Source organism: Hemicordylus capensis, chromosome 3 (genome assembly GCF_027244095.1).
Source record: "Hemicordylus capensis ecotype Gifberg chromosome 3, rHemCap1.1.pri, whole genome shotgun sequence".
NCBI classification, from domain to species: Eukaryota; Metazoa; Chordata; class Lepidosauria; order Squamata; family Cordylidae; genus Hemicordylus; species Hemicordylus capensis.
In genome coordinates this window covers 5,564,224-5,587,287 of record NC_069659.1, presented here as the reverse complement: position 1 = coordinate 5,587,287, position 23,064 = coordinate 5,564,224, and the positions used below count along the sequence as shown (strand labels likewise).

Below are 23,064 nucleotides of genomic sequence, written 5' to 3'. Positions count from 1 at the left end.
CATCTTAGCATGGATTTTTCCCCAGAATTGTTGCACTTTATTGCAAGTCCATCACATATGATAGAAAGTCCCAACATGCTTCTTGCACTTCCAACAATCTCCTGGGTAATTACTGTTCATCTTACTGATAGTAGCAGGAGTAATACACCAACGAAAGTACATTTTGTATCAATTTGCCTGTAGAGTACTGTTTACTGTATATTTTATGTTCACCCTCCATTGATGCTCCCATTGTTGAAGGTCAATTGTTCAATTTAAGTTTTGCATCCATTTAATCATGCCGCCTTTAATCTGTTCTGTTTCTGAATCGTACTTCAACAGCAGCTTGTATATCAATCCCAATAAGTGTTGGTCATTTTTAGTTAGTACTTTGAATTCCATTATGTCTCTGAGCTTGCCACCTTGATTTTGTGTTTCTTTCTGTATAATAAAACTAATTTGCAGATATTGAAGCCACGGAGGTTCTATAAACCATTCTGAAGCGAGAGTTTGAACAGATTTGAGTTTAACTCTTCCAAAAGTTAATTCTTGCATATTATATGCCTTCTCTCTCAAAAGACTGTATTAAGTTTTTCTTCTTCATGGAGGAAAATATTTAAAATGGATGCCAAAGGGGATATATCCAGAGTGATTCTATTCCTATATTTGTCACTTAACAAGCTGTTTATAATTGTATGTGATTTTGTTTCTTGAGTATCTCTTCTTGTCTTAGTCCATAGGAACTTATGTGAACCAGCCGACAAGCCTGATCCTTCCATGTTCATAGTTGGAACCCATGGTGCTCTAATTCAATCCAAGATTCTTGTCAAGCAACTGGCGTGATAATATAATTTCAGGTTGGGAATGGCCAATCCACCTCGTTCTTTTACATATTGCATAATCTTGAACTTGATTATTGGTTTCTTGCCAGACCAAATGAGAGAATTAATATGCCTCTAACACATGTTCAAGATCTTATCTTCTATTTTGATGGGGATCATTTGAAATAAAAAATTCATTCTTGGTAAAATATTCATTTTACCTGATGCAATCTTTCCTAGCCAAGAAAGGTTCAGCTTTTCCCACCTGTCTACATCTGCTAAGATGCCTTTCCACACTGGCAGATAATTATTCTTGAACAAATCCTTGTTATTCCCTGTTAAGTTAATCCCAAGATATTTAATAGGCTTGGTTGATGACTGAAATCCAGTTTTCTCTTCCAGATGCAATAATTCCATGCTAAGCAAATTCCACATAATAATCTGTGTTTTATTTTTTATTAATCTTGTACCCAGAAAACTTGCTGTATTGGTCAATGTGTTCCATAACTGCCTCCAGGAAATCTATCTGTCGAAGAACTGTAAGAGCCACATCATCAGCATATAGTTTTATTTTATGTTCTTGATCTGCCATCTTAATTCCGTGGATTCTGTGATCTTGCCAATTCATTCTTGCCAATGGTTCAAGAGCCATAACAAACCGCAGTCGGGAGAGAGGGCAACTTTGTCTAGTGCCCTTACTAATAGGACACTTGTTAGAGAGAGTCCCATTTACTATTATCTTTGCCGACTGCTATTGGTAAATACTTTGAATCCAAGAACAAAATTGGACCCACAATTCATTCACTCCAAAGTCTTGAATAAAAAGGACCAATCCAAATTGTCAAAAGCCTTTTCTGCATCCAGGAAAATAATCGCTGGTTTACTCTTCTTCTTAGTGATGTCATCTATTGTGTTCAATGCAAATCTCAAATTGTCGTTTATATATCTCTGTGAAATAAATCCTGTTTGGTTGGTATGTATTATATCAGATAAGAAATTTTTCAGTCTTCTTGCTAAAATCACTGAAAACATTTTATAGTCCACATTTAGCAGAGAAAATGGACGATAAGAGTCAGGTCGACTTGCATCCTTCCTGATCTTGGGGATAAGGGAAATAAATGCTTCTTGTCAAGAAGAGGGTAAAGCATGCCGGTGTAAGATTTCATTCATTAATTACCTGGGTTATTGGGCTAATTAGTATCTCCTGAAATTGCTTGTAATATGAGGACAAGAAGCCATCCGAGCCTGGAGTATTAGTTTTTAAACTTCGAATTGCCTCTTTTGTTTCCTCCTCCGAAATCAGTTTATTAAGCCGTTCTTTCTGTTTATCCCTGAATGATGGTATCTGCAAATTTTCTAGGAACTGAGCAATCTCCTCTGGATCCCTTCTTTCTTTTCTGTATAATTTAGAATAATATACTGTAAATTGGTCAACCATTTTATCTGTATTTGAGATGTATTCTTTCCCATTCCAGATGGAAGTGATTGTTCTTTTCTCCCGTTCTTTTCTCAATTGATGCGCCAACAATTTCAGGTTTATTGCCTTTTTCAAAATACGTTTGTTTGGTGTATATCATGTTCCTGTATGTGTATCTGGAATCCATAAGATCAATTTGTTTACAAAGTTCCATTATAGAGTGCCATATGTTGTGCTTAAGATTCATCTTATGAATCTGTTCTAAGTGATTCAGTTATTTTACTAATAATTTTCTCTGGTTTTGAGTCCTTCTTCCTCTTGGGTGCTTCTGAAATGACTATTCCTCTCATGAAAGCTTTACTAGCTTCACATACAGAAAATGATGAGACTTCTCTGAATGAAACTCTTGTTTCTCTGAAAGAAACTCTTTAGTTCGTCCTGGCTCTTGTAGTAAGAGGAGATTGCTTCATCCTCTTGGTTGTCTATGTTCCTTGGCAAGTTTAATTATTAATGGATTATGATCTGCATAGGTAAGGGGAGCCACCTCCACGTCAGTCACTCTAGGTAATACTGATTTCGAGATTGTGCACATGTCTGATGCGGTTGGGGGGGGGGAGTGTAGCTCTTCTCAAAAGGATGTTTAGATCGCCACGCATCTTCTAAGGATAAGAGTATCAAATAATCCAAAGCATTTTTGGCAATTTGCCAGAGTTGTTGTTGTGATGTCCAGATTTATCAAGGGCTGAAGAAATAACTGCATTCCAATCTCCCATCACGAATACCTCTCCTTCAGCTATCCCTAGTAATGACTGGGGGAAATCTGCTCATAAAATTGGGTCTTGTTATTGCTTGGAGCATAAATTGAGACAATTGTAATCTTTTGCGGCTGTTGGGTTTGGAAGCTCAATATGATGTATCTGCCAGCTGTATCCTGTATTATCTCCTCAAACATCCAAGACTGGTTCTTAATGAAAATCGACACTCCATTCTTTTAACATGTCCAGAAGCAACATAACTCTGACCCCAGGAATTTGCAATCCAACAAATTAACATTGGTCGACTTGATGTGAGTTTCTTGTAAACAAATAATATCAGCTTTTTTCTTTTTTTAATTTCAGAAAGAATTTTCTCCTTTTAAACTGAATGTTTAGTCCACTGACGTTCACAGAAAAAAAACAAAACATCCATAATGTTATTTTCTTTTTAAAAATTTCCCTTATGCTTTCTCTCTGCTGTTCCTCTCCCACTAATAAGCTGAAGCTTAGTGCTGTTTAAGATCATCTGTTTGGTCTTCACCCAGAGTTTTGTCTGGTATGATTGAAGTAGCCGTTGCGTTTAAAGATTCCAGGAGGCGTTTTGCATCTTGAGGAGTGTATACCTGTGCCTTTCCACAGTCCATACAAACCTCTAAACAGAAAAGTACGGCCCATCTATACTTGATACACTTTCCTGGAGAGCAAGAGTAAAAAACTTCAATTCTCGGCGTTTCCTTAAAGTATCAAAAGGAACATCAGGTAAAATCTCAATCCGTTTGCCTTCATACGCCCAGGGAGAATCTCTGTGCATCTTTGGGCCTTCGGTTCAAGAATTTTATCATAATATCTCTTGGCAGATTCTTATCTCGGGCATTCCTAAAGTTCACTCTATAAACTTCACAAATGTCAAGAGAGTCTTCCGGATCAAGCCTCAAAAATTGTACAAGAAGACACTATCTCCTGCTGTTTTCTTTTCCTACTTCCTCCCCAATGCCTCGGATTTCCAGATTGCTGGCATGTGATTGAAAATCTAGAATCTCCATTCGCTGTTCCAAACGATGCTGATTAGATTCAGACGCTATGTTTGCAACTTCCAGTCCTTTCAGGGTTTCTGTTATGTTATGAATTAATTGGTCATGTTGTGCTAACTTCTGCTCAAACCTAGATTTAACATCTTTTTGAAAAGCATCCACACTCTGTCAATTTTTGAAGTTCTGTAACAAAAATCTCTCAAAGATTGGAAAGAGAAATCTCCTGTTGCTGAGGCACGCCCTGCTCTGAGTCTATATTAGCTGTAACAGTTATTGAGGACTACATAGGCTATATCCACAAAGAGGGAACTTGCCTTATTGAATTCTACTCAATAGCAGAAGCAGCTTTTGCTCATGCGTTATTAAATCTGTATAGTGGCTAATGTATTAAATTACGGAATTAGTTTTGCATTTTCATGTTTATACACCTTTTACATGAATTTTTTTTTAACATTTATTTTGTCTATATTCTTAGATGCTAACGTTTGGTACAATATTACAGAAATTTTGATTAATATAGAGGTAATTAATTATATGTTATTCTGAATTATAATACTGTTTTAATACTGTGTATTCGCAAGAGAAGACAGCTTTTGCCACCTTTCACGAAAAAAACATTGGCGCTTTAGCACTCCTTTTTTACAATCCAGAAGAATGAGTAGGAGAACAGCAGGGCTGTTCTTATGTTCTTAATAAGAGATTCATTTTAGCTGAGAATATACAGGAACACTACCATGTGGACAAAAAGGTCCCATGAGAAAGAGGTCGGAGTGCTATCCCAACAGGTCCTAGTGCCAGAGGTACTTCGCCCTGTACCAGGGGTATTTTAGCAATGCCAGAGACTATGTCCTGAATCGTTGTGAGACTATGTCCTGAAACAGAAATGTGTTTCTCTCTGGCAAACAAGTCATCTCTTCCCCCAGGCCACAGTGCTCTCCACTGAGACCCCAACAACCCTGATTATGACACACCATTTCTTGCACTGTCCTTGCTTAGAAGCTGAATCGCCTATTTTATATTGCCTGTCTCCTGGCAGGTTGAAATCTTAATATTCTGTCATGACGACAGAGATGGCAACAGCAGTCTAGAACTTTGAACGTTGCCCTTCCAGCAGTGCACACCATCCCCGCTGGTCATAAATGCCTCCCTTATCAATCCAATTAGAGTAAACACTTCATATAACCATGACTGGGTCTCATACTACAGAAGCGCTAGAAGAAGAAAAATGAAAGGCTATAAATGTCAGGGCAGAGCAGTCCATTCACACTATCAAAAACTGTGTTCTACACAGTTTGGAAGCGTTATGTACTCCCAATTTTTGTTTATGTGGAAGCAAGGTAAGAGGAAAACCTGGATAGCTTTTCTTCCTACCTTGCTTCCACAAAAATCAAAAATTAGGAGCACACACAGCTCCCAAACTTGGGTAGAACAGTTTTCACTTCTGTGAATGACCTCACTGTGATAAGATACGGAGAGGAGATAGGAAGATTCCTGTAAGAGAGTTACAAATAATCCCTGAACTGTCATACAAAGACTGAACTTGTTCCCCTTGAGCAGACTTTTGCCAGCATTCAAAGCACCAACCTGAGTAACACAGCAACCTTTTGGAGATCAAAGCACATGAACGTATGACTTTGGTTTTCAATTTGTTTCCCACCACCTTGGCTGGGACCCAGTGGAGCTAGAAAAAGTGTTTCCTGTTGTATGATCTTGCATTTTTCTGAATCTTCCGGTACCCTAACCACATTTTCCTCGGGACAACTCAACAGATGAGTTTTGCTTTACACTCAAGGACAATCCGGCCATCACATGAGGGGACAAGAGGAATCTTCTTCCAGAGGGAGTTAATTAGTGAACCGCAAGGTTCCTCCCCGCCCATGCCCAGACTACAACCTGAAGCTTGTCTCACTTGCTGGAGTCCTTTGCAAGGTTATTTGCAGTGCAGGCACCTTCTTCACTGTATTCATATGCTCTTCTGCATATAATGCCATGCTCAACAAGTGCTCGATCACCAATTGGCATCCATTTTTAGAAATTAAACTCCTTTCTCACAAGTCACCATTCTGTCACATCCAAGCGTTCTTATTCAGTACCCTGCCCTTTTCACATTCAACCACCCACTCAGAAAGCTCTGTTTTCTCAACCCCATGGTTTGCAGCACCCAGTGCCCCCACTTGAGAAATGCTGTGCAAAAGGATACTGTCTTCTCTGCTTTTGTCCTGTGTGCTTTCCATTCCAGGCAATGCAGCAGCCACACGCCGGAAAAGCTGGGGAAGGACAAAAATCAGACAAAGCATAAGAGAAGTGCACTGATCAAGATCAGGGTGTGGAGAAGGGGAGTTCATTACATCAATTTTTTTTTTGCCTTGAGGAAGGGCCCTGGACTTTTGAGTTGCCTGGTCCCCAAGTCTATAAAGCCATCTTATATACAAAGAACTACATCGTGCATTTTTCCAGGTGTCTGGTGCATCTGCATCCAGAAAGAAGCCAACACACAATCTTAACAGAACCTACTGTTGCTCATCTTTAATGGAAAGGCTTGCAAGCCTACTTACTATGTCTGCTGCAGGAAAAGAAAGCAAGAGAGTCTTGGAGATTCAGTAAAGGTAGAATTCATTGAAAAGCCATAGCTGAGGAGTCAGGCAGTGTTGTAAATTTATTTAGTCTTTTTAGGATGCTGAATGTAGTGATAGGTGCAATATAAGCAGAGTGATTATATTCAATGATACTGAAATGCACCTGAACAATGAGGCAGGACTCTTATCCTGCCATGCTAGCATGTGCACATGTTGTGAAAAGTGCTGTGTGAAAATCCATAGCCTAGGGGGACCCAGTAAAATGGGCACTGAAGATGAAGCCACACTGGAGTGTGAAGGTCTTAAAATTCCCAGCTTTTTGTAATGTTTTCCTAATTGAATTTATTTCTGCAAGCTCTGACTGGTAAATCCATTTTGACTTGACTTGCTTGCCAAATTCCTTCCTTTTTTAGCATAGTAATTTTGGTGAAGAACCCTAGCCCAGAGCATAATCTTGTTCCCAGCTTAAATATAAGGAAGCAGTTATTGCATTTTTTAAATGCAGTAATCCAATTGGTTCTTGTCAAGTGAATTTCACTCTTTAGAATAAATACTTCCATTTTTAACATAGGCAAAGGAAACACAGGAGCCAAGGAGTTAGTTAGATACAGCCCCCACAGATGCTGTGAGGGAAGTTCTTTGTTCAAATGAACAACTGAAGGGGGGGGGGGGCGGGACACAGGCGTGTGCAGGCCAAGGTGCATTTGCAGGATCATTAATAAGAATATAAGAACAGCCCTGCTGGATCAGGCCCCAGGCCCATCTAGTCCAGCATCCTGTTTCACACAGTGGCCCACCAGATGTCGCCGGAAGCCCACAGGCAGGAGCTTAGGGCATGCCCCCTCTCCTGCTGTTACTCCCCTGCAACTGTCTACTCCCCTGTAGAGGCATCCTGCCTCTGAGGCTGGAGGTGGTGTATAGCCCTTCAACTAGTAGCCATTGGATAACCTCTCCTCCATGAAGTTATCCAAACCCCTCTTAAAGCCATTCAGGTTTTTGGCTGTCACCACTTCTTGTGGCAGAGAATTCCACAAATTGATTATGCGTTATGTGAAAAAGTACTTGCATTTGTTGGTCCTAAATTTCCTGGCAATCCATGGGACCCCGGTCAACCCTAGTTCTAGAGTTATGTGAGAGGGAGAAGAATTTCTCTCTATCGACTTTCTCCATACCATGCATAATTTTGTAGACCTCTATCATGTCTCCCTGCAGTCATCTTTTTTCTAAACTAAAAAGCGCCAGGTGTTGTAATCTTGCCTCATAAGGAAGGTGCTGTAAGCCCCTGATCATCTTGGTTGCCCTCTTCTGCACCTTTTCCAGTTCTACAATGTCCTTTTTTAGATGTGGTGACCAGAATTGTATGCAGTACTCTGGGTGTGGCTGCACCATAGTTTTGTATGAGGGCATTATATTAGCAGTTTTATTTTCAATTCCCTTCCTAATGATCCCTAGCATGGAATTGGCCTTTTTCACAGCTGCTGCACATTGAGTCGACACTTTCAATGAGCTGTCCACCTCAAGATCCTTCTCCTGGTCAGTCACCCACAGCTCAGATCCCATCAGCGTATACTTGAAGTTGGGTTTTTTTTGTCCCAATGTGCATCACTTTACACTTGCCAACACTGAACCACATTTGCCATTTTGTCGCCCACTCACCCAGTTTGGAGAGATCCTTTTGGAGCTCCTCACAATCTGTTTTGGATTTCACTACCTGAAAGAGTTTAGTATCATCTGCAAATTTGGCCACCTCACTGCTTACCCCAATTTCTAGATCATTTATGAATAAATTAAAAGGCACCAGTCCCAGTACAGATCCCTGGGGGACCCCACTTCTTACTTCCCTCCATTGGGAAAATTATCCATTTATACCTACCCTCTGTTTCCTGTCCTTCAACCAGTTAGCAATCCACACATGTACTTTTCCCCTTATCCCATGACTGCTAAGTTTTCTCAGGAGTTTTTGATGAGGCACTTTGTTGAAAGAGTTCCCTGGTGAAGAAGACACTGGTCTCCCAGAAGCTGACCTTGGTGGCTCAACTGGGGGGTCTGAATGTCAGCTCAAACGGTGGGACCCAAGGGATGGCCAAGCAGTTTACATCCTCCCTCAAGGCAGCTGTGGTCAGCAGCACTGCCACCTCTACCTTGGTGCCAAAAGCAGCTGGCAGAGCAGTGCTGCTACTCGTTCGTCTTCCTTGAACGTCCTGTCTCCATCCTACAAGCCTGCCAACCCAGAGCTGCCTAAAGCCCTGAGCTCCACCCCACTGGAGATTATCTCACCGATCCGTTCCTTCCCTCTTCATGTGATCTCATTCAGCGCAGATGAAGGAGCATTTATGGCAGATGTTTCCCACACCCTTTGAGCATCCTGTCTCTGAATAGAAGGTGGTTAAAGCGTGATGGAAAGAGGGAGCTATCATCCCCTCTCCCACCCACCCTGTGCAGTAATAGTCCTGTGGGTAGTTTATTACTCTGGACTTGGGTGTCCTAAATTCAAATACTACTATCACAGGCTTTTCTCTTTGCTGCCCCTCCCAGCGTCACCACTACCAACATGGCCATGTTGCTGCTCAGGGTCTCACCCCTGTGGCTTGCTCATCGTTACCCCACCCGTCATATGACGGACATTGATACATGTTCATCCTAGGCCGGTAACATGAAGTTATGCACCTGCAGGTTCCCTGGCACTCTTTCCTTGGAGTCATGGCATCTGACTCTGGCCACCTACTTAGCTGCTGTTCTCCCCACCACCACCACTGCAACATCTCTGTTTGTGCTAGCATTTCCTTTCCTTTCCTTACTTTATATTGAGTTGCTTTTATGCTCCATGTTCACATCAAGAGAGTGTGCAACTGCAGTGCATCCCCTTCCTATTAACTTCATTGTTAAAGAGAGCCAGCGTGGTATAGTGGTTAGAGTGCTGGACTAGGACTGGGGAGACCCGAGTTCAAATCCCCATTCAGCCATTAAACTAGCTGGGTGACTCTGGGCCAGTCACTTCTCTCTTACAGGAAGTCACCTACTTCACAGGGTTGTTGTGTGGAGAAACTTAAGAATGTAGTACACTGCTCTGGGCTCCTTGGAGGAAGAGCGGAATATATAATGTAAACAAAACAAAACAAACAAATGCTAGTGGCTAGTTCACTTCCTTGTTTTCCAAGATTTGCCATCCTCCCAAGATTCCATGTATGCAGGTTAATTTGCTATGGTTCCTTTTGCAACTTGGGTTTAAATAACTAAGAGGGCTTGGGTTGTTCTTTATCCCCCCACCGCCCACCAGAAAGTCAGTAACGTTTAATTTTAGGATGTGTCCACATGCAGCTGCCCACACTTCCTGTGGGATATTATAGGATTTAACCAAAAACTGTATCTTTCTCCCAAATGGGGAGCTAGCTATGCTGGTTGCAATTGTACAAGCTAAGCAACATGTGATTGGAGCAGCAATGTTTCCAGGAGTGCAAATGAAGCTATGTGCAACCTGAAAAATGCACCTTGGGGTTGCTTGCATTGTTGCAGAGGACCCTAGATAGCATCTCCCAGATCACTATAGAACAGCCATCTGTGTGACCAGATACCCTGCAGCATTCCCTCCTCCTAATTTCCATCCATCCTGTGGATGGGCAGAAGAGTGCAGGGAAGGGTTCAACATATATACGGACTCGATAGGGTATATGAAAACATACCCTTGGGGCTTTCCAAAAGTGTTTTCCAGTATGTCTGGGAGAGAAGAGCTCAAATTCTGGAGCTGACTGAAAAATCCTCCTGTATATATAAAGTCCTCTTGAATCAACGAACAACTAATTAAATGTCTTTTCTTGGCCATGAGAGCTAGAAACCTTTTAAGGTTTTTGGGAAGTCAAATTTCCATGGTGAGGGGCACATGGGTGCACAGACCACACCAGACTTGTTCATACCACACATGCCTACCATATTCTAGCCCAACAGTTTCATGAGAGGGGTTCAGCTAAAAAATCAATTTGTATTAGCAAAGGCCACTCATTGAGCTTCATAGCTGATTGGGGTCTGAAACAGTGTGTTGAATCAAGATCAACCATTTGCTTGTGAAGTGACCAGCACTTCCAGCTCCAAGATGAGGCAGGACAAACTCAGGGAAATCTTACATTCTTATGTTGTGATGGCTCTAGGCTAGCTTCAGGTTCAGAGGCAGGATGCCTCCCAATACGTTACAGGGGAGCAATGGCCCAAGCGGGGCATGTCTTCATCTCCTCCTTGATCTTGTGTTCTTCAGGTCGTAGAGAATCACCACAACCCTTGTAACCAGGAATGGACCCCAAGGTCCTAATACATGCTGGGGCCAGGGTTCAGTCAATGCACCCTGGTGGAGATTGATATCAGCCACAGAGGATGGGTCTTGGGACTAGCTCAGTCCAGGAACCCAGCTACACACCCACAGTCCCATGCTCTGGTTCACCCTCTAATTCAAGGCACCCCAGACCACTCCCCTGAACTACAGGATGCTAAATGAACCTGAGTAGAAGCCAACATCAGAAGACAGAGAAGCCAGCAATAGAAGACATCTTGCTGCCCTGGCCCTCTCCTTTCCTAGCACTGCTCCAGAGGAAATGACCTTGACTTGAGTGTTACATGGATGGAGCTACAGCAGGCAAGGCTAAAATCTTCAGTACCTGTGTGGATGTTGCACTTTTTACCTCTCTTTTTTTAGCTGGATAGCTCCCTTGCTGTTTCAACAATCTTGTCAATCTCCCTCTACCATTAATTCTGTATCTTTGCTCTGCTGGACAGCTCCCCTGCTTTGCTAGTAAAATCAGGAATCTAGGATCAATCTACACACATTATGAAGGTTTTGTTAAGGAATTTGCAACATCCTGACAACATCTTTAAAAACAAAACAAAAAACAGACAGGGGACGGCGGGGGGGGGGGCACTATGGTGTGTGCAAGTTTTCCCTTTTTTCCTGCCAAAAATCTGCACCCCCAAGCTAACTGAGCAAAGAGGCACCTTTCAAAGTGGTGGTTCTCTTTATATTCAGCAAGGGAAGAACAACTGGCCCTATCCAACTGCAGCACAACATCTTTCTAGTGACTGTTGCTGATATTTACCTTATTTCCTTTGAGATTGTTAGCCGTATTAGTACAGGGAACCATCTTTCTGGTTATTTATTTTTCTTTGTAAACTGCTTGAGAACTTTGACTGAAAAGCGGTGTAAAATAGTCTTAGTAGTAGAATGCTATTTACCCCAAAGTAGCCATTTGATGCATATAGTAAAATATTAGAGAAAGGAGTACTGAGTTATCGGGGGGGAAGGGTTGTGTGGGGGTTGGGATTCAACATATTCTTTTCCTTTCTCCTGGCTGCTGTTATGACTAAATTGTTTGCTCAGGCACTGAAAGAATCTTGAATTAAAACTAAATTTCAGTTGGGGTGGGGAGGAGAATAAGCGCTCCTACTGCAGCTTTTATGGTTGGGAATGATTAGCATGTTGCCAAATGGCAAACATTTATCTTCAGTGAAGCAGGCAGAGAGATCACCATCGTTGTAACATTCAATATTTAAAGGGTAACATCTCATCTTGCAACGTAAAATAGATTTCCAACAACTTCCAAAGAACAGCAATATTGCCTCTCTCACCTCAAGAGATCAACAGAACATACTGGGAAAGGAGAGGAGATAAAGCATCTTTATAATTAGCAGTTGAAAAAAATCAGTGCAAAGACAATTACATTTCAGAACACAGAAAGCTGATCAGCGTTTCCACTGCAGGATCCCTCAGGCTACATTCACAAAGCGTGGACATTTGGAAGGGTTACTGAAGGGCAGGACTTGACACACTGCCCACACTCATTTCAAGGAGGGGCACTCTGCAAAAAGGGTCATATTCAGTGCAGTCATGCAGGGATATTCCAGGGTTTGCATTGTTCTCTAAAGAGGAAAAAGTGTCTGAGCATGAGGGCTAGAAATACTGTAAAGTGTAAGGTGGGGTTCCCTGATTATGTATGCTAGCTGTCTAAATTAAGGGCTGGTTCAGAGGATTATTCCAGCAGCCCAGGATCTGAGACACAGTTGGGCACAAGGTGAAAAGGGTTGTTCAGCTGTGTTACTAGCCATTTGTTTGGCAAAGCAATCCAGCAACCACTTCTCCATACATCCAACTGCAAGACAGATAGAGCCAGACATACACTGTGCAAAATCAGCCACCACATTTTGTGACTGCAGTTGGTCAACGTTACAGTGCCCTCTTCCTCCTCTGCCACAGGACACTACCTCCTCTTGGCTGCCATCTCCTACCACTTACCTGTTTTACATTGTAGCCGGCCTTTGCGCTAGTTTCAATAAACATTACATTCAGCTCTTTGGCTTTCCTCTCTCCTTCTTCAATTGACACTTGCCTGGAGAAGAAAGGAAAATGTTTTATTCAGGACAAGACACATTCCAGGCTTCTGCAATTTTGTCGTTTTCACACAACATATAATTTGTGGAATTCTCTGCCACAAGATGTAGTACCGGCTAATAGCCTAGATACCTTTAAAAGATTATCAGACTGCTCATGGAGGAGGAACCAACCACTATTAGCCATAACAGCTGAATGGAATGAATACTATTTGTTGAGGAAGGCTGTTTCCTTCGCGCCCTAGCTGTGGGAACCTTGGAAGCATCCTGTTGACCACTGTGGGAAATGAGATGTTTCCATTGAAATTGAAATTGAGAAGGACCCACTTTGGTTTGACCCCCAAGAGCTCCTGCTATGTTCCTCTCATGCTTACCATCCAGCAACTGCCTGCCTCCTACATCATAATAATCAATTCAGAATTGCTCTCAGTTGTATCCAGTTGCCATATTCCAGCTGAGCCAAGACAGGCATCCCCATTAACATGAACTAGTTAGGACCCTGTTGTTTTTTTATAGCACAGTCAGTGTACATGGTGCTTTACACAGGGACATCAGAAGCCAGGTTCTTGCCCTGACCCTCAAAATACTGTCAAGAGAGACAGGTGACAAGAACTTCCAGTAAGGGGTGAGGCGTTAAGACTAAGTTTTCACTCAAGAGGTGGATTTTGAGCCGTAGTTTGCAGGAAGACTAAAGTGGCACCATGCAGCTGTTCTGGGACGGCATTCCACACCCACAAGGCAGCAAGGGAGAATGAGAGGAGCAGTTTATGAGCACAGAACTTTGGTGTAGCTGAGGGTGACAGAGTTGGAGGCGTGAAGACACATCAGTGAGACACACTGGGTGCGAACAAGGTCAAATATCTTTAAAAGGTAAAGACAACACTTGCACCAGCTACACACAAGGATGGAAGTGTCCGATTCTCATTCAATAAGCACCGAGGACCCACTTGTTCATCAAGCTTTAAGTTTAATTTTAAATTTGATTTTAATCTTTATTGTTTTTAACCAATTTTAAGTGGCCATGAGATGCTTGTTTTGAGCAGTTTATAAATGCTAAATAAAGAAATTTCTGAAATGATACAACAAAGTCAACTGGAAAGACTCCAAAACTCTTTGACAGTTAGTCTGGTCCTTTCAAGCACATCTCTTGAATTTGCTTTCTCAGTCCCACCTGAGCCAAGATTACTCTGATGAGTTTATCTATGCTAGTTTAAAGTCCTGAAACTTACTTTTACCTTTCATTTCATTTCAGCTAGACTTTTAAAGAGGGTTCAATTTATTTTTGTAAATCATGATTTCTATGATTTAGTGCTTCTAAATCACACATCTGGTTTTCAAGAGAGATTAATATGGAATCAACAGAAACTAAAATTCCAAGAGAAATCATTTTTAGTCTGATTAGTTAGAACATTAATAGTTGGAGTGAAAAACCAATTCATCTACTGTATACCTGGAGCATCCCCAGGGAAAAGAAAATGGGGGCAAGTTCCTGCTTTTACTAACCCCACAAAGCATACACAAAGAAAGGACATTTTCAAGAGTTATTCCAGGTGTGTTGAGAAATACTAAATGTCTCTTCCTGCTCACTGAGAGATTGAAAACCATGGTGCTTAAAAAAATAAGTATTCTTCATATAGCATTTAGGATGTGGCTTTCAGATATCTTGTTCCAATTACTACAGTTTCTCCAAACTTATGGAAGATATAGGTTTTAATCTTCAAAGAGACAGAAGTTCAGCTTTTCAGGATTTTAGCTACATGCAGCCCACAACTGACAGCTCGCTCTATTCTGCTTTTTCTTCAAAATCCAATTTTTAGATTCACACACAGAAGTCTCTCTCAACATAAAAGCTTTCCAGACTGGCCACAAGGTTATCAATCTCCTTACCTCTTATCTGCTAGATCTGTTTTGTTTCCTACTAGCATGATGATGACATCACTACCTCTTTCCGTTCTGACATCATCAATCCATTTTGTAGTTTGCTGGAATGAGTTTACATCTAGGAAGCAAAAGTAAAGAAGTGAAGGTCATGTTACAGTATCCACGTCATTGTGAATGCCCTAGTCCTCGTCAATACATTCACGTGTGCTGCACTAAGTCCTCATCTATGGGGAAAGTCAGATCAAGATTTTGGCACGTGAAGCCTTTTAGCAAGAGCTTCTCAGCATATGCAGCTGAAGCTGGGCACTGGATTGATGGAGCCAATTAAAAAAACGCAACATTCTGAGAAAACAGCTTCCATTTCACTAATATAGTTTTGCATATTGTTTAAACCTTGAGCAAGTTGCTCTTGTAGAATTCCTCAAAACTGCATTACTGGGAACCTCCCTAAAAGAAGAAAAACATGTAGCTGCGATTCCCCCGACCCCAGCACAAACAGATAGTGCCAGAAAAAGAAGAGGAGGAATCAAAGCCATTCAAGTTCAATTCACACCTGAAGTTCCCCAGGAGCCTGAGCCAGGGAAACAAAGGGGGTGAGGGTAGACCATGAAAATCAAGAGTATGTCTCATGACGACTCATTCTCAAGAGGGCAAACAGCACTTGGCCTCCTGAGTCATACAATATGAATACAATTCCAGTCTAGGCTGGAACTGGTATGAAAGCAGCCTCTTAAAAACCATGACCCTCTTGAACAGTCACCTACTTTCCCATTATGACTTGCTTAAATGGAATAAAGATTATAGATCACCAAGCAGAAGCTTTTGTGCAATTTATACTAGGAACTTCTTAATCACATGTTAATTTGCATATTGTGTGTGTTTTAAATATTCCCTTTGGAGCAACTGGGCTATAAAAAAATAAGAAACTAAAGGTTTGCAGTGAACAAAGCAAGATTATTCCTGAGTGACCAAGACTTGAACAAAAAAAGTTAGCCTGGATGTTGAGGCCTCTCTTTACTCATCCCTGAATGAGGCTGCAAGCAGGGCTGGACACACTGTTCTTTCTGGGAACTATTTCTCCAGAACCTATTCACATGAGGCCTTCTGCAGCAGCCACAGCTAGAACACCTGGAATGGGGTGTGGACTGCTGCTCTCTCATTGCCCCACTCCTGGGAGCTGCTATGGGAAAAACACCACTAACAGCCACTCTTGCATCTGTGGTCCAGAGAAGAAGTCCCACCCCAGCAACTGTCATCTGGTGCCAGGTTCTTCCTGGTGGTCATTTGGGGTGGGGGTGGGGTATTTACATCAGGCCTTTTGGAACGATAAACTGCCTTACTTTGGTTTTTTTAACTGTATGTAAACCTTGGCTTGAAAGGTGGCAAACAAACCAAATAAATAAATAAATAAAATCTTCTGCTCCCCACTTTCTCAAAGTTTTCAGAGGGCTTTGAGGTAGGTTTTTTGTTTTGAATCAGCAATGTATTAGAAAAAACGGGTAAGTGTGGAAGACACCAGTGTTCCCTGTAACAGAAATTCCCAGATGTTGTTGACTACAACCCCCAGCATGAGAACCAGCGTGGTGTAGTGGTTAGAGTGCTGGACTAGGACCGGGGAGACCTGAGTTCAAATCCCCATTCCTCCATAAAACTAGCTGGGTGACTCTGGGCCAGTCACTTCTCTCTCAGCCTAACCTACTTCACAGAGTTGTTGTGAAAGAGAAACTCAAGTATGTAGTACACTGCTCTGGGCTCCTTGGAGGAAGAGCGGGATATAAATGTAAAAATACATACATACATACAGCATCCCCTATTCAAAGGCCATTGCAGCTGAGGATGCTGTGAGTTGTAGTTAACAACATCTCGGAATACCTGTTACAGAGAACACTGGAAGACACCCATCACATCTGCACACAAATGGATGTGAAGAAGATGGCCGCACTTATGCTTGGCTTAGGTTTGTTTCATCAAGTCTAATTTGGGACAAGAAGTGGCACACACATGGATCACAGTCTTTAAAACCCAGTGCACAATCCTGCTGGGAAAGGGATTCTTAGCTGGAGCTGGGCCCTGGTTCTATACTTTGTGGAAAGGACAACTAGATTGCAAAGTTCAAACAGTTTTGTATCCTACAAGAATTCAATCTGCTCTAGTTGTGAACAATATAGATGCTGAATTGTCAAAGCAGTGTCAGCATCGCTTATTATCTCATGGATTGTTCTAAAGCTAATTCCTGAAATAAAGCAACAAGTTGTTCTAGTAAGAACTAATCAGCCTACTTTCCTTTCACTGTCTCTACATCTGGACTAAATTTGGTGCAAATTGAGGTCCACAAGTTAGATCTCTTGCACCTCAAATGTCCATGTGCCCACCATCTTGGATCGGGGTGGATGTCATTATTACAAACTGCTCCATTGAGGTGTCCCTGTGTGTCATTCACTAGAGCTGTTCCAAATGTGATTCAAATCGGTTAGACAGTCCTCAAGTTAGTGCACTTGTGCCTCAAAAGTTTATGCATCCGCCATCTTGGATCAGGGTGGGTGACATCATCACAATCTTCGCCGCTGAGGGGTCCCTATGTGTCCCTGCAGCAAATTAGGTTCAAATCAGTTAAGCAGTTCACAAGTTAGCCCACTTGCGCCTCAAACATTTATGTGTCCACCATCTTGGATTGGCGTGGATGACATCATCACAAGCTATGCCACTGAGGTGTCCATGTGTGTCACTCACGGCAACTGTACCCAATCTGGTTCAAATAGGTTAGGCAGTCCACAGATTAGCCTGCTTGCGCCTCAGATATTCACGCGGCTGCCATCTTGAATTGAAGTAGATGACATCATCACACACCACACCCTTTGGGCATCCCTATGGGTCCTTACATCTGTAGCAAATTAGGTTCAAATCGGTTAGGTGGTTCACGTTAGCCCACTTGCGCCTCAAAAGTTTATGCGTCCGTCATCTTGAATTGGGGTGGATGACATCATCACAAACTACGCCGTTGAGGTGTCCCTATGTGTCCCTACAACTGTACTCGATTTGGTTCATATTGGTCCAGGCATTGTGACGTTGATAGGGGGACACACACAGATGGACACACGGACACACACACAGAATTCCAAGTGATCTCATAAGCCTACTGGAAAGTAGGCTGAAAAACAACATTTGATCATCTGCAATTGGCACAATATATTTTGGTTTCAGGCTGGGGGACACTGGATCCACTACAATCCAACTAACATCCACTCAAGCTAAGCCTAGCTGATTTATATTACTCATTTTGTGGGGGGAAATCTGTTTTCTCTGACCTTTATGCTTAAGCACTGATTCTTTTGGAGTTTCATACAATTCTTATTTCATTCAGTTGTGCCAAACAGATTGATTTGAAGTGACAAGAAGATGCATTTAATTGTCTTGCAATTTAAAGTTTGGTTTCAGAAAATATTAATGCTTTGCTAGCATTTTTATGTAGAGACAAAGAGTCTAAGTTATTTCTTTAAAATATACATACCTTAATAAGGAAAGAACAAAACTGATTAGAAATAAAACATTTTTGTGGTATATGAGAGGAATATTAAAGTCCTCAGAGCTCACACCCAGCTATGAGGAGAATGGAGATGCAAACAGCAGATGACTTCAGTGGGAGGGCACAATTTGGGAATTCACCACTTGTCGAAGAAGCCAAACACATGACAGAAACACTCACAGAACAGCAGATGAACCAAGACAGTGATTACATCAACCACTTTTCAGGAATTCTGAGGGTGGCAGGGAGGGAAGGTGGAGTGAAAAATGAAGCAGAAAAGGGTAGAGATTTTGCCTGAAGGCTGAAAGTCCTACTACACTTTTAAGCAAAAGTTCATGGTTTGCTCAAGAGGACATCTTGTGGACTGGACCCCATGTATGGGAGACTGATAGGCAGTGCTTAATTTAGCAAATCAGAGATGCCAGGGCTCAATCTGTATCATAGACATAGAGGTCCTTTTTCCAGCCCCGCAAAGTGTTATTTTTTTCTGTTCAGTGGTGAGGAAATGCTTACTGCACACTCTCAAACACACTTTTAATTAATACTTTGCACCCTGCAGGTACAAGCCCTGACCTTGAACACAGGTCCAGTTTTCAACCCCTGGATCAAACACGTTCCTACCCACAAGACACTGGAAGAAAGTCTCCCGCCTGAAGTTCCAGACCAGAAAGAGTTGTCATGCCACAATGAGGAACAAGCAGGTGACTGTAATAAGGCATGCATGGCTAGGCTTGAAGATGAGAGGCAGAGAAGAGTACCAGAAATGCAGAAATTTCCCCCCACTCACTTGTGATATCATAAACAACAACTGCAACAGTGGAGTCACGAATGTAGCTAGGAATCAAGCTCCTGAACCGCTCTTGACCTGCTGTGTCCCATAATTGCAACCGTACCTAACGGAAATCAGTCAAAACAAGCAAGAAAAACAAGAAAAAAAGGGTCAAAGCCAGAGCAAAATATACCTACTTGTAATATCGTAAACTACTACAGCAGCAGCAGAGTCACGGATGTAACTGGGAATGAGGCTACGGAAACGTTCCTGACCCGCAGTATCCCACAGCTGCAACCTGATCTGTGGGATGGGAGAAAATTAAAAAAAAAAGCCAAACTGCCACTAAAAATGAATAAATTTTTGATTGCTTAAAAAAAAAATCTAAGTAAAAATGTCAGATGCATGCATGGAAGGAATTGCTTTGGGGTTGTGAGCAGAAGCAGACAGCTAAGACTCTTCATTGGCTGAAGGGGGTGGGTCCAGGGGCCCTCTCCTATTTGACTGGCAGGAAACTGAAGGCACAACAGCCAATCGGAGGGCAGCACCAACTTGCAGTTTCTTCATAAGCAAGTTTTAGACATGCATGTCCTGCTGCAATTTGCTGGGGCAATTTAAAGACCTCTCCTCCAGAGAGGGACCCTTGAAGGGTCAAAGAGTGGCTGAAAGATCAGGCCAAATCTGATCTTTCATGAGAAACCAGCAATTGCTAAAAACAAAACACAGAAGAGCAGTGATCAGTGTGCTTTCGTCAGCAAAGCCAATTGCTAGCCAGCAGCCACATAACAGATATACCTTTGATTAAAAGGAGCTTGTAAGCAAAACACAAAAAGAGAAGCCAGCATACATGACGAGTGATATTCACTTTGAATGGAGTCAGAAACAGTATGACAATACCCCATAAAAAGTCACACCAAGACTGGGAACAGTTAGAAGCTTAGGTTCATCAGTGGCAGACATACTGCTGGATGCTGATCTAGTGCTTTGAGTAAATATTCTATTCGGGTTCTATGAACATATTTTCCACCGATATATTTCTTATATCAACTTGTTAAAGAAAATAAGAAATGCAAAGCAGGTGTGATTGAGTGAATACCATGCCGAAAGTTAGTCTGGGAAATCCAATTCAAGGTCAGCTCAGCCTCACATGGTGGTCTTGGGCAGGCTTTGTTTTAGTTATACGCTTGAAAAAGGGAATGGTTTTAGAAGTGCACCAAGCAGCAATGCTGCTGAAGCTAAGCCAGTTTGGGTTTGGCCAGTGTCTGGACAGGAGACTGCCTTGGCATCTTGTGCACATCGCCTTGAGTTCCATGGAAGAGAGGCAAATATAAATGTAATAAAAATTAAGTCAGATATATCTTTCACTACCTTAAGAGCTATTTCAAAGATGAATGAGAGGAATGAAAAATATTGTACAATACCATAACATTTTAAAACTAAGAACAGGCAAGATGGTGGTGGCTGGTCTTTGCTTTTAAAACCAAACCAGCATCCTTTGGCTCGAGAGAAGTTTGAATGATATAGATTTTTGAATCCAGCAAAACAGATCTAGAGCCGAATATCAGTTTTCTGTTCTGTCCAATGAAATATTAAGGCCTTGCACCATCTTAGCCCAAGAGCAGCCTGTCCAATAAAAAGGATAACACCTTACCTATTTTGCTAATGCACTGAGACAACTTTCACACACCACACTGTTAACTACTGGCAAATGGCTGGTTTCCAGAAATGCCAACTCATGGGAAAACATTTAGTAAAATACTTCAACGGAACACTTGTAAGTGGGTTTAAGATCTAGATCTTTGCCTTCACACAGAAACAAATGAGACATTTTCCACCTCCATATGGGTATGCCAGCTGGCATTCTGCAGAGTTTGCAAAGAGAGGATTAGACATGCAACTTCCCACTAGATCTCAAGTGGAGTCATGAACACAGCTTCCTTGGTGGGTCACTTCAAATTTGAGGCTGCTATTGCAGTTGGATCTCTCTGAGGCTCATTGAGACAACAAACTGGACAATCACAGACACACACATTCTCTCTCTGTAGTACAGAGTACAGTCTGGTTTCCACAAAATTCTTACTCACTGTGCGATCCTCCAAGTACATGGTTTTTGATAAGAAGTCAATACCAATTGTTGCCTGCAAAACAAAGTTTTCATTGTTGAGCAGATAACCACTTTTTTTCCTGCATTCCCAAGAACATGAGACCTATGCCACAAGAAATGTTTCAGAAATTGGCTACAAATGCTGAATCAAACATGCACATTAAATGGTGAAATATAATGTCTTCTTGATCTCAAGCCCACAATGAGCAGGGCAACTATAGATCTATACAGATGCAATCACGATATAGAAGGTCATGAGCTGACCTTTGGTAGGTTCTTTCAGAATAAAAAGCACTCCTTTAAAAAAGTGACCAGTTTCTCTCCCTCTCATAGATACAGGGGAGAAAGCAGCAAAGTTAGGGGAGCCTCTGGATAAAAGTGGGGGGGGGGCATCAGGGAATGGACAGAAGTAGCAGGAACAAGATGGGGAAGCTATGTGGTCCAAGGGGTGCTTAGACCATGTGGTCTAAGACAGAAGAAGCCTTTGGTTTAGGCTTTAATGGAAAAGATTCGCTTTGAACTTGAGGAGAAAGGGAGGAGAGGGCAGGGTTATTCTAAGGAGCAGCCAGCAATGCTAGAGGCCAGAAAATCTCTCTTGGAAGGACCATATACGCTTTTACATTGAGGACTCAACATATTACATTTGGGGAAGGGAAAGTTTGCCCCACCGCTCCATCAATATGAAGTTGGTGGGGTGGTGGTTCACTAGATTCACTTTTTTCTATAGCACATGATGCTTTTCATTTAAAAAGAAGTGTTATTTAGCACTCTCCATCACCAGCACCTTTGGGTGGTACAGTATGTTTTACTTGCTCATATTCTCAGTTATCTGAATGATTCCCACTGGTTTTATTTTAAAAATCTGTACCCTGCCAGTTTTCACAATATGAACTCATGGTGGCTTACAATGACACATTCCAATACAACAAAAATAGCAACAATGCAACATTTCATTCAGGATGGATCCCGCTTGAGCACATAAACTAAGAGAAAGGGCTCTTCAGACGTTGTTTCCAGCCAAACAAAACATGATATTTCACAATCAAATAGGATTCTGGCCACATCCAAGTGCAGCATTACCTGCCAAATCTCAGTTGAATGCCTGTTTCACAGGGCAACATAAGTGTGTCTACACCACAGGCTTAATCTTACTAGACAATCCTAAAAACTGTCGTTCTCAGGAATCTAAGGTTCCTAAAGACAATTCCCAGTATTACAATTCCCAGTATTCTCTGGGAGAAGCCCTAACAGTAAATGTACAACTTGGCTAGGGGGTTTTTGGCGTGGGGTGGGGGAGTGCACAGAGATATATCCTATATATAGTAGAAAAGCTGGTAGGCAAAGAGTTCGTGTTTAGGATTTAGAGGTCTTCCTGGCTGCCATAACGTTTTTCTTCCACATTCTCAATGAACCCATTATTAAAAGGGCTTGATCAGAGCCCTATGCAAACTTTCAGCAGCGCACATATGGGTTGTCTTTGCTTAGATGCCCTCGCTCATGGCCTCCATATATAGCCATCCCTGTCCATCTACCCTATGGTGTTCCATTCTGCCAAATTCATATTCATTTAGAATCTTATTCAATTATAAAATATTTTCAGAACTAAGCATGGGAAAGATAAAACTTTACACATAAGAACAGCCCTTCTGGATCAGGCACAAGGGCCGCCTAGTCCAGCATTCTGTTTCACACAGTGGCCCACCAGATGCCTCTGGGGAGCCCACAGCAAGTGGTATGTACATGCCCTCTCTCCTGCTGTTGCTTCCCTGCAACTGGTATTGAGAAGCATCATGCCTCTGACGCTGGAGATGGCCCACAGCCACTAGACTAGTAGCTGTTGAC

At 42.0% G+C, this 23,064-nt stretch overlaps 1 protein-coding gene across 2 annotated transcripts in view; it reads right to left on the bottom strand.

The window, feature by feature from the left end:
* Positions 1-23,064, bottom strand: part of RAB6A (RAB6A, member RAS oncogene family) — a 103,231-nt gene that overhangs the window by 3,432 nt on the left and 76,735 nt on the right. Inside the window, exons 3-7 of one of the 2 annotated variants that reach the window (XM_053311241.1) lie at positions 21,203-21,256; positions 19,137-19,242; positions 14,833-14,944; positions 12,851-12,944; positions 6,204-6,270 (exon numbers count right to left, since the gene is read on the bottom strand). In XM_053311241.1, the coding sequence (XP_053167216.1) occupies positions 6,204-6,270; positions 12,851-12,944; positions 14,833-14,944; positions 19,137-19,242; positions 21,203-21,256 (433 nt within the window). Of the gene's footprint in view, positions 1-6,203; positions 6,271-12,850; positions 12,945-14,832; positions 14,945-19,136; positions 19,243-19,315; positions 19,422-21,202; positions 21,257-23,064 lie in introns of both variants that reach the window. The other variant, XM_053311240.1, reaches the window with a different exon arrangement.